Source organism: Nymphaea colorata, chromosome 9 (genome assembly GCF_008831285.2).
Source record: "Nymphaea colorata isolate Beijing-Zhang1983 chromosome 9, ASM883128v2, whole genome shotgun sequence".
NCBI lineage: Eukaryota > Viridiplantae > Streptophyta > Magnoliopsida > Nymphaeales > Nymphaeaceae > Nymphaea > Nymphaea colorata.
In genome coordinates, this window is record NC_045146.1 from 22828403 (window position 1) to 22840777 (window position 12375).

At 38.0% G+C, this 12375-nt stretch overlaps 1 protein-coding gene across 1 annotated transcript; it reads right to left on the reverse strand.

The window, feature by feature from the left end:
* Positions 1–179: 179 nt before the first annotated feature.
* LOC116260932 (lysophospholipid acyltransferase LPEAT2) lies at positions 180–8880 on the reverse strand. Its single transcript, XM_031639472.2, has 14 exons — positions 8262–8880; positions 7926–8106; positions 7771–7830; positions 6772–6935; positions 6608–6671; positions 5213–5281; positions 4345–4440; positions 3893–3937; positions 3430–3500; positions 1964–2030; positions 1569–1619; positions 703–813; positions 577–624; positions 180–489 (listed from the first exon to the last, which is right to left on the reverse strand). The coding sequence occupies exons 1-14, from the start codon at positions 8738–8740 to the stop codon at positions 355–357; spliced, it is 1641 nt and encodes a 546-aa protein (XP_031495332.1). The 5' UTR covers positions 8741–8880; the 3' UTR covers positions 180–354.
* Between the last annotated feature and the right edge of the window lie 3495 nt (positions 8881–12375).

The window sequence follows — 12375 nt, forward strand, 5'->3', positions numbered from 1 at the left end:
AGCTCCATTGGCCAAGGTTGTTTTTGACAGGTTGCAGGAGTACAGCTACAATCCCAGGGAATAAAAAATCAAAAGAGAAGTGTACCTCGAAGTAACATCAGGACACTACAAAACGATCCTTCCATATAAAATGTGTCAAACCATTGGCCAATTCTTATGAAAAACATTCCGCCACTATCTATCTCAAAAGAAAGAATAGTTAATTGGTATTTGGCAAAATCATTCTTCTGTTGTAAGTTGCAATGTACATAGAAGAAGCCGCTTCCTAAAGAACATATTACAGACAAAAAACCCCAAAACTGGCTTAAATCACCAAAACTATCAAACTACTGAAACATCATTCGCAGCAGACCATCAAACCGTTTCAATTCTTGTGCATGAAGGAAACAGGCCAATCAAAACAGGATTCTTCTGTAGGCAGATCATGAAATCATTTGAACCGACCACACCATCTTTGTCCACGTCGAATAATGCGTACAGCTCATGCACCTGAACGTTTTGTCCAGATAGCTCAGAGTCGCTTTTATGGCAGTTAATCGTACAAGGAACATCATACTAACAAAAGCAAAAGCTTACATTTTTCTCACTCAAGTATGGGTCTCCACATCGCAAAGCATTTCCAAACTGAAAAGCAAAACAATATCAAGAAATCTTCCGTTAAAATTTGCAGTGAAAACTAAAGGCATGTGTGATATCTCTCACCTGCGGCTCAGAAATATATCCCTCTCCATTATGATCATAATTGTCAAAGATGACCTCACATGCTGGCCGGAATGCTGGCTGCCTCAATATGCAAGCAGATCCATATAGGAACTGTAACAGTTGACACCCAGTGAGTTGCTGATACAGTGCAAGATTTTTCAAATGTAATCGCTGGCCAGCTAGTTCGCCAACAAGAAATCAAACTTAAAATCCTTCATTAATGCCAAAAATAAGGTTGGTTCCGCAACAATGCCTATATAATGATTCCTCTTCGTGGTAAAAGATATCATGTTTTCCATTGCCCACTTATGTGCTATTAGGTAAGGCAAAAGAACAAACTGGAAACGTATGTACAAGTGAGAGCATGTCAAGCAGAGGTACTCAAAAGGCGGCCAGAGGGAGGAACTTGTAGTCACAGGGCAACTCTCACATAGAATGTGAAAAGGGCAAGGCCTTGCAAAAATTGGAGGGAATTTCCACCAATATTTTGCTGCTAATCCCAAAAGGGGTTCTGCATTCCAGGATTTTCTCATAGGACCGCCAGTTTCGGGGAATTGCCAACTAAAATTCAGGCTAGTGACCATTGTCTTTGAAGATGTTCCCATTCTTGCGAATCGAAAACACCGAACTTATGGCAAATACCTTTTCTTCGAGTGTACAACCACATTTTGAGTTGTTCTTACATTCTTACGGGCTCTCTCTCTTTCTTCCACTCGTGTGCATAAACAAGTGTTCCATCTTTTCAGATGAGATATGCAATAAACGCTTTTTTCTCTCTCTTATCTCACTTGCGTGTGTTAACCAAGTATTCCAAATGTTTTCTACAATAAACGCTTCAATGAAAAGAAATAATTTATGTAGTTCACCTGTCTGAAAGTTATAGAACCACGCTGTTCCACATCAAGAAAAGCAAATACCTGGAGAAAACGCATCATCATAACAAACAGTTTAGAAACAACATTTAGGGGAAAATCACTGACTTTTACCTGCATTAGGCTTTTGCATCTACAAAACTTATTGCAATAGAGTACAAAAAAACTAGCAAAGCAGGTTAAAAAGCAATTTTGATTTAAAAGCAGCTCATTGAATTATGTGAGCATGCTGGAATTAATTTGCTGCAGAAGTACATAAAGCAACTGTAGCAATCACCCACAAAAACAAGGTACATGCATTTAATTTCCACAAGTTCCTAAAGAAGGCATGATCTTTGAGCATTGAAAATAAACTAAAGGACACAAGTCAGTAAAACAAAAATACAAACCTTCTCTGTCAAAGGGCTGTGCTTCAACCTCAATGAATTCAAGAAGTTGTACATCTGAACACGCCCGCTGCAATCAAAATAATGGGATTAAATCCTTGAAGAACCAAGTTGATTTTATGCCTACATGAAAATGTTAAACTAGTCTAATTAAATTAAGCAACAGTTAGACATAAATACATTCCTGCAGCAACTCAAATAATGCCTACATGTCTCACAGTCTCAGAGAAAAACCCAAAGATGCCCAACCATGAACTTCCTAGAAATTTCAACAGAAACTTGGAATACATTTGTAAGAAAGCTTCCACACCACCAAACACATATAGAATAACAATTCAAGGCATAAAGATCAAACACAGGATCCTCCTGGATGAGATCGACCAAAATCCAACAATATGTGCATGCTCACTTTTTAAATTTTTTGGTTCACATGCAAATTATCTGATGCTCAATTTACAGTTTTTTTAGCCATATTACAATGGGAAGCAGGGGTAAGTATTAGCTTGGAAATGGATTTAGACAGCATGAATGCAGTATACTCAGACATATGCAAGGTGGTAAAACAATGACTATGTATGCTCATAGAAAGGAGCAACGAAGGGCAATTATGAACAAGAATATCACATCGTTTTTAAAAAAATAGAGAACACAAATTTTCTGCAAAAGAACCCGAAGGAATTTTTTTTTTTCTTTTGAAAATTTTAAACCTCAAGGAACTTTGTGAGAACTTTTTTCATGCAGGTTTTCACAAACCAACAGTCAATGTCATGAAATAATATGGGCAATGGGTTATATGAAGTTCTCAAAGAAAATAAATTATAGCAGCTTCTTGCACAAAACAGCAGTTCCAAAGTCTCATAGACCAAGTCATAGTACAACACAATGCCAAATGACATCAAAAAGCATTGATCAACAGCAGTCTGTCATCAGATACCTAAGCTACAGTTAGGCCCCATCCTCGACATAGATTAAATGACAGACACTAAACTCTCAAGTCTCAATTTCAAAACAGCACTTATGATATCAACAGCTTTATCAAGTTCTGAACCATTCAAACAAAAATAGCTGCTAATACTACAAGTGTATAATACCAACAATCCAACATACAAACCTGAAGTCCTAACTTGACTCTTGAAGCCACCCAATACATACAAATACAAGTGTAAAATACCAACATACAAACCCTAAGGTTCTATATTGACTCTTGGAACCACCCACAGCATATAAGTACCAATAATTGGATTTCCAGATCTTTTCTTGTACACCTAAGTACCATGAGAAAACTGCAATTTCATTACATAAGTAAAAAAAAATAATCAAAAGCATTTCCTTCTCCCTCGAAATAGTTACCATTGTATGATCAATGATGGCACCTATATGAATAATTTTTTGAAACAAGCAGCATATGAAGCATGGAGTTAAGCTGAGAGCATAAAGGAAGAAGGAGACGAAGTAATAAAGTATGGTACCTGCAGTCTGGCTTCATTTCCATAAACCTCTCAAGAAACTCAACAACTTCCAATGTGTTTATGCTGAATAACTATGTGGACATGAGGAAAAGCTAAATAAGTCACTGATAGACTCAAAAATATTATTGATATTGCAAAACCCATGGTTTTCAACATAAAGCAAACAACTGAAGCTAAGCAACGAAGAAGCTGAGACTAAAAATTCACTAAACATACAAACGAGATGCCTTAAAAAAAAAACGTAATTTGTTTGAAGCACCAAATGTAGTGCTGGGAGATAAATTATTAATTGTAGGAGCTGGAAGACTCGATGTGTTGTAAACGGTTTGGATTGCATAATAAGTCTCAAAAGAAATATTTGCTGGACAGTTATGGATTTTTTTTTTTCCAAATGGCAACATTAATTGCCAAAGGAAAGACCAGGGAGAGGAATAAGAAGATCAACGATAAACTGGAAACTCACATGATCAAATCTAGCCACTTCTACCATAAAAGCAGATGCCTTCTCCTGTGGAGTATAGGAACAGTATTGTCAGATGATAGTTCTCTAAAGCCATAGAGTTATCAACCAATGAAACATAAAGAAAATTTTTAGTGCACTGCAATGTGAATTACGGAGATTAAATGTAGTGCAAAGGAACATAGATATAATAAAAACCCACTTGTTGGCAACAGAAATTCATAAAAATAAGACATGTGACATGTTAAACAAAAAAAAAGAGAAAAAAAAACAAATAAAATATTTAAGCACTACAGACTGACATCATTCCTACGCCAACCACCACGCCCTCTATGTCTACCTCTCCAACTACTGCCAAGAATGGAGTTGTAATCAACAAGTCACCTCCCTTCGCCAAGCTTTTAAAGGACAAAGGTAACCTCATACTAGAAAAAACGAGAGAGAGAGAGAGTTACATAGCCTTGTTCCGATGCCTTCAAAAGAAGCAACAAATCACCATAAGAATGAAAAGTTTGAACAACATTGAGTGCACTTGCAATAGCATGACTTGTCTGCAAAATAAGCCACAAACTAGAATCAGAAAATTTTTTCTCCAAAATCAAAACTCACAGTTTATGATAGCTACAATAGCTAGATTTCTTTTCTTAACAGGCATTTATCATCAGTTCATACTTTGGCTTTAGTAGATAACAAACCAATCGTTACTTTTGGATAGAAAATCCTTCCCTGTAAAAAGGTAAATTTCAATGGACCACATTGTTTGTATCAATACTATCAAAAATGGCTTTCTGTCTGACTCCATTATAGAGATCATCAATACAACCATATATACAAAGATAGCTAGTCCCAGAGACAACACCACAGACTTTAATAAATCAGGCACAAAGAGATTCAAATAGATAAAGATAGATTACAAAGTCACCCTCCAAACCATCTTGTTTACCCAAGCAATTGATAATGGATGCAAGTCAAAGAGCACCTTATTTTAATAAACTTTCTATTTCAATGGTGCCATTACAAAAAATGCAAGATTAGGGCGAAGAGATTGAACCTTCAATTACTTATTTTTTCCTATACTAGTGCAGCTATTGATAACGTAATATGCTGTCCCATGGGAACATATTTAAATAAGTTACTTTGAAGATGAGTTAATTCAAAGTTCTTGAAAGAAGGCCAAATAAATTAAATCCAATCCATGAAGAAGATATGAGGCACATTTCAATTTAAAATTGTACACTTACAAAAGACCAACCCGCAACAAGGAACATAAGGACTCATGGCATGAAAGAACACCCAAATAACAGTAACTGCTAGAAAGCTTACCCTTGCAGCAAAATGAATAGGACTTTCTTTTTTATTTTCAAGGGGTGAAATGACTGGGAGGTACTCAACCTGCAAAGTATGGTGAAGCATCATCAGCTACCTTCACTACTAATAAAGGAAATCGCATCACAATTTATGAAGTTAAATCTTCCTAAGGTTGACTTTCAAAATGTGATCAGTTAACTGGAATAAAAGGGCTTCAGCTATATGGCACTCAATTATGCTCATGGAAACTTGAGGCAGAAAGTCCAAATGTCATTTCATTGTATCCAAGACATATATCATAGATAATTGTCAACGAAACTCTATGCAACAAACCCACCAGATGAAGATAAAGAGCCCAACTACATATTAACAGTAGCACAAACATTAATGAAATTTCTTTCAAGCATCTGGAATTGTGTGTGTGTGTGTGTGTGTGTGTGCGTGTGTTTTCAACAATACATCATTTTCCCATCTTATACCAAAGAACATGACCTCCAACTACCGGCTGCCCAAATATAAAATTATCGCTTTCAGTAATAAACTAGTTAAGGAGCCAGAGACTTTTATATAGTTGTAATTGAAAGACAGTAACATGAGCAGCAAATTTTTAAAACTTTCACGAAAGCAGTTAACTTGAAAATTGTGACGTCATGATACAACTAAGTCAGTTTTGGAGCTCACCCAAGGCCTTCTGTGACTTGGGTTGACTTGAATGACTCTTCGACCTGTAATTATAGCTTGAGTACCCTTTGATGTTTAATAACTTCAACTAGTCTTTAGAAATATATTCTTCAAAAGAATGCCTGCATTTAGATGAAACTTTTATCTCTTTATATTTCTTGATCATGAGGTTTATGCACATTACCCCAAGGTCTCCACCACCGCTTCTGATTATGGGCAACGGGTATGGATGCTTTTTAACAAAGCTTGTACCATTTCTACCACAATTAACACATTCTTTCTTCGCCTTAGAATTATTTGTTGAACCAGTGAATATTATATATAATGAAATAGTTAATATTAATGACCAAAATGCCATGTTACTAGAGAAGACTCTTCCAGAATCAACTAAGTTTATGTTGCACATATTCACATCCAGGCCTTGACAAAGAAAATAAGATGCAAATTCCTTCTCTAGAAGACTACTCAATGTACAAGCACTTTCACAACATTAAAGAACTTCCTCATAAGTTTAGAGGACAGCTTCTATACAGCACAAATCATTAATCAAACATGGCAAGAGATACCACTTAAGGAAAAAGTAAGCATTTCCTTTAGTCACCTGTTAAACTTTGCACAAAGAGAACAAATATTGCAGAACAAATGATAATTATAAACTTTTACATCGATCATGCCTTTGTAATATTTAGAGCATCCAATAAAAACTTGAAGAAATCAGGCAGAACATACCTCCATAAAATTATGAAACTGAGTGAACATCCTGAACATTAACTTTGTCAATGAGATATTGCCCCTACATAAATTAACAACAGGGGTTAATCAGGTCATAACTCATAAGACTACTTGTACAAACAAATAACTACAGTATGAAACTGACATACTAACCAACTTACCAAGACTGATCAAAGTGAACAAAAGGATACCGGACAGCCACTGGTTGGATGGGATAACCAGGAATAAATGCTCCTAATTGGAAATATATAAGTGCGCTCCCATTTGTTGTGGTGCCTTCAGGAAACAATAACACTCTAGGGAATCCATCACATGATGCTTTTCTCTGCATGCAAATCCTTAAGGGAAATCGGTATCAATAGCTTATAAAAAAAATAGAAAATACTATATGGTAGCAATGAGGTTAAATTCAAGTTTACATGTAACACCCTATTATGAAAGCTTAGTACTGTAATGGAGATTGTACAAAATCTTCAAGGTTTATAACGGGGCTGGTTAAGTGATTGATTGCCTTAGTTCCTGACTTTTAAGGTTGAAACTAAAACTGCTAGAAGGCAGGTTAGAATCTGCCAAACTAGAAGCCTGAGTCCCGTGTGAAAGCAGGTGGGGTTGTTACAGTTGGTATCAAATATAGTTCAATACCCAGACCTATAGAGTCCTAACACATGGATATGAATTCCTCAAAGGGGGTGGATTGTACCACTTAAAGTTTAGTCTCGTATTGAAGATTGTGAGAAATCTTCACTGTGAGAAATCTTCACGGGCTTATAAAGAGCTAGCCAAGTGCTTGATTGTTAGAGTTCCTAATATTTTTAGGATTAAAACCAAAGCAACTAGAGAGGGGGTAGGGATCCACCAAATTAGGAGCTCGCCCACGCTGTATGAGTGAGCTGGGTTGCTACATTACTTATGGAGGTGTAGTTTCATTTATGTGCAGAAAATGGTTGGTATCTATTCATCAAAGCTAAAGGAGGACGTTGCCCATTCACCATGACGAGCTTATGACATAGACCCAGCCAAAATGGTCCTGAAGCAGTCAACTTATTCGGTCTTACTTCGGGGATAAAGATCATAGGGAAAATTATCATAGCTTCCACCAATATAAGTAGACCGACTACTCGTCAACAAGAAACGAACTGGCATGAGATAGACATCACTACCTTTATTTCATTAACCGCATGCTTTCGAGATGCCGCTGAGAACCTATTCACGTATATAACCTATCAACAATCAGAAGAAAATAAAAAAATGAATATTCATCTAAATTCTCTGCTCATAATGCAAATTGAAAATGCAGAATTCGAAGGAAACTCACCTGCATTGCTCTTATTATTGTCCCCACAAATGGTATTCCATCATGCGATTCAGAAGCCACAGTTGTAGGAAATAGCTCATAGAAGAAATAGATCGGCTCGATATACGAGACGTGATTACATACAATTATAGGGGCCAATTCCCGTGGTGCAGGTTTCCCCTTCCTCCTTATCCAATGATACCTACTCCGCATCACAAATTCTAGCAATTACGACGGGCGTTCCAGTTTCGTTGAATAGAAAGAAGAAAAAGAGGGGGACGGTATTGAATTTGCCAGAAGCAAACCATATACACTGTTGCATTGGTTGGTAAGAAAAATAAGTAGAGAGTGACCGACCCGAAGCAGAAAAGGATGACGCGGGAGCAGAAGCGAGTAATCCACATGACCCTGCACCTCCACCTAGGCATCGGGTTCTGCTTATCCTCCCACCCCTGGAGCGCCGTCTTGGTGGCTAAGAACCCCACAGCGAGCGCGAGCCCGAAGAATACAAGCCGGACGATCGCCAACGGAATGCAGACCACGATCTTAGCCCACTCGTACAAACCCTCGATCCTCACGGTCCGATTCGCGAACGGGTCGAGCGGAATCGGCGGGTGCGACAGGGGCGACGAGTGCGAGAAACCGGCGGTCCCAGTCGTTGTCGCGGGAGTGGCGGCGATAGAGCCTAGGAGGAACTCAAACGGGCTCGTCGTCTCGCCGGCCGATCGATCGCTCTCGCAGTTGACCGTCGCAGCTCCGATATCGAGGATCACGTCGTCAACGGGCTCGGGCAAGAGAGGGGCTGAGAGTTCCCTCGCCCGATCGTAGCCCTCCATCTCCTTCTCGCTCGTCGTCTGCTTCTTCTTCCTCCTCTTAGTTTCTTGTAGCTTCCTAGTTTTCCCCTCGCCTCTCACGTGGAACAGAGGTGGGGAAGCAGGGGCACGCAGAGTAGATAGAGAGAGGAGGAGAAAGAGAAAGACGATGGAGAGAGAGCGATCCATCTGCTTTAATTGGACATCATTTCCACGCTCGACCGTGTTCAATTACCTAAGTGCCCCTATGTTTGAGATATCGTCTAAGAAAACAAAAAGATGACACTGTTGATTGTTTAGAAAACAAGTCGAATCATTATTAGCCGCCACGTCGGCAGTCGGGATACGTGGCGGATTATAGAAGGGACAGGAAGTGCGCAGTTTTTGGATCTGGATTGGATAGAGGAAGATCCAGATATATATCTCTCGCTCAAAGAGGGCCTTGATATTTCTTTTCACCCGATTTCTACTCAGATGCGGTGCTGTCCGATCACGCCTTCCAAAACTGATCTAGCTTCATGGGGAACCGGTTGATTCATCCAAGCAGCAGTTTGGATCTGGATCTGGATCTGGATCTGGATCTGATTATCCCATGTTGGCACCAACGTCGGCTTCTCGACTTTGATTTGTATTGAGAAAAACCAAGTTCTTAATGTGCAATTACTCGAATCTCTATGCTTAAATAATAAACAATAAGATCCAAATAACAACTAAGAAACCAAATGGATATTATGGATGCTTGCTTTCGGATATATTCAAAAGAATGCTTGCTTTCGGATCTGTCCCAATTTTTTAGGGGATCACGTCTCTTATTTTATTATTTGTATACGACCGAAGCTTATTCCAAGTCTTTGATTAGGCGACAGAATAATTAGAAATTAATGAAGAATAAATGTCGCGCAGTAGTTTCAATAAATGGACGTTTGGATGGCAGTGATAACCCGGTTTCATTTTCGAAACACCCTTTTGAATGACATCAAAAATGGTACCCGAATTAAAAATGTAATGTAAGTTTACCAATGCCCTAAAACAAATCAGAACTTTACAGGCATAAATGTATGTGACACAATCAGATACCAAATTATCAATTTTAAAATAGACATTGAAGAGGTGGATCTTTTTTTTTTATATATTTTACACAATCAGATACCAGTTTCGCTGATACGGTGGATGAGCCGGCCGATACAGAACATCGTGACAGACTCTTTTATCAAATTCTTATTTAATAATTAATTTAACATATACACGAAATAAAAATGATGTATCGTAATGAAAGTACTAGGGGTCCATTTTAGCTTTAAAAATGTACATTTAATAAAAGAGTTGGACCAGCATGATATAAAGATGCCCATGTGGGGACAATGGAACAGAGTGAAGCAAGAGCATAACGAAAGGCTGCAAAAGGCTGACAAAAATGAGTTGGGTCCGACACAAACCGAGCAGAGCTACCAGTTTTTAATATAATTAATAAAAATGCAAAAAAAATAATAATTACTACACTAACATAAAAGTATTTAAAAAAAAAGTCTTTCACATTAGTTTAAGTGAACAATGGCGCTGGGACAGAATTTATGGGGGAGACTTGCATCTTATTTCTCTCACACCTAGAAAGGGTTCGATCATGTAGCATGAAATTAAATTATAACACCATCGCAGGTGAAATGACATACAATATGTTTGAAACTTATTTGTTGAAAAAATTAAACATCTATATTTGTTTATTATGTACCAAATTTTAAAGCATTTTTTTCAGTAAATTCATCCATGTTGTAATAATCCCCGAGCTTATTGCATGTTTTCATCAGGCGCCCTTTTCTCAAATGTAACGAGTCATTGATTCATTACAACTTGGCTTTCGTATATTGTTTTCTAATCTACGTTGAGTTGCTTCTCAATATTGCGTTCGGATTGTGTTTTTTCGCGCATATCTTAAAATGGTCCCATGTTCTCATTTATGGCATAAATGAGAGGGTCGCTTTGATTTTTTTTTTCCTTTTTTAGCAATCCCTCCCTTGTTTGGTTAGCGAATTAGAAAGGAGGGAAAGGAAAAGAAAGTGGCAAAACATGTTTGGCAAGGAGGGGAGGGAAAGGAAAGGAAAGGGAGGGGAGGGATTGTGTAGTATAATTTCTTTCCCTCCCAAATCGGAAAGGAAAGGGAGGAATCTTAAATTCTTCTTTTTGTTTGCTTTTTTGTGTTTTCAACGGCCGTCTGAAACAACCTCTGTTCTTTTTTCATCTAAAACGTTAGTTTTTTGTGTGATTTTGTTGGTGATGCCTGATCGCATTCCTCTGGTGATTGAAAAACGACATCTACTTTTTAGGCCAAGTACTTCATATGCTTCCCCGCAGATTTCGTCGGCAACTTTTGTTGTTTAATTAGGGAGACTAGAGAGTGCACACTACCTTCAGTCTTCTTAAACTGAAGAAATCGAGCATACTGCATAAAACACATGTCCATCAAGAGAAAATCTTTCAAATTGAATGCTTTATATGATCCTAGAGACAGAATGGTAGTAAGTTACTAACTATTAAATGCTAACTACTGAAAATTTGTTAAGGAACCAAACAACGTGTAGATTAGGGCAGAAAGATTAAAATGTGAACATTGAGGAAAATTTTGCTGTATTAACGGGAAATGAAAACCAAAGCAAAATAGTTCTGTCATGAAATTAATTTATTTAAAATCTGATATTTAAAGGCTAACATGTAATATTTTGAAAATATCAAGTGACCAACAAGGAAGGCAGTGACCACCTCCTTCAACCGGGTGAGGAACGAGCAGAGAATGGGGAAGGTTGCACTGCTGCAAAGAATGAAGAAGAAGGCAGTGCCCACCTCCTTCAACTGCCAAAGAATGGAGAAGGCGGTGACCTAGAATTAGTTGCCCGTAGAATGTTCTCAGGCTTCAGGTCCCTGTGCATCACACCCTTATCCATGATCTGTGACCACTGGCTTCTCCCATTCTAGAATTTCGTGTAGCCAATGTGAGACCTGAATTAGACTTGAACTTTAGGTCAAGGTCCTGATATGAATCTGATGCCAATCTAACTAATAATGTAAATCTACTTCAGTTTTTAATCAGTCCAAGTTGCAGACTAATGGCAGCTTGTCCGAGTGGCACGTTTTATATCCCTTTGTATTATACAACCAGATGCAGTATAAGGCTGTCCACTTGACCTGCTTCCAGAAAGACAAGCAAGTCAATTTCAGCTAACTTCCATACAAACCTGAGCCGCTCCTTCATCTCCTCTTGAGCTGAAGTGTTCCACCAGCCAAAACAACGGCACGAGCTTCGTCCATGATCAGTTTGAAGCATGATTGTTGATGTCGCTAGTTGTATATTTAGCTTGCAGCTTGTCACATATGATCATCATCTTCATAAAAAAGTTGTCTTTGGCTTTGCAGCTTGTCGCATATTAGAAGACATGAGACGACACCAATGGAAACAAGTCGTTCTATTTTTGTGTTATAGTTTTTATTATTTAATATGTCGTAGACAACGTCGACGACAACTTATGCATCGATCAATTGGACTGTCTTATGGAGAAAGACAAAAAATCAGAGATCAAATTATATATAAATTAGATGATGATGTACAATGCCGCAACATAACACGCATGGGAACATCAGCTTTCAAAGAGTTATGTGATATTCTTCGA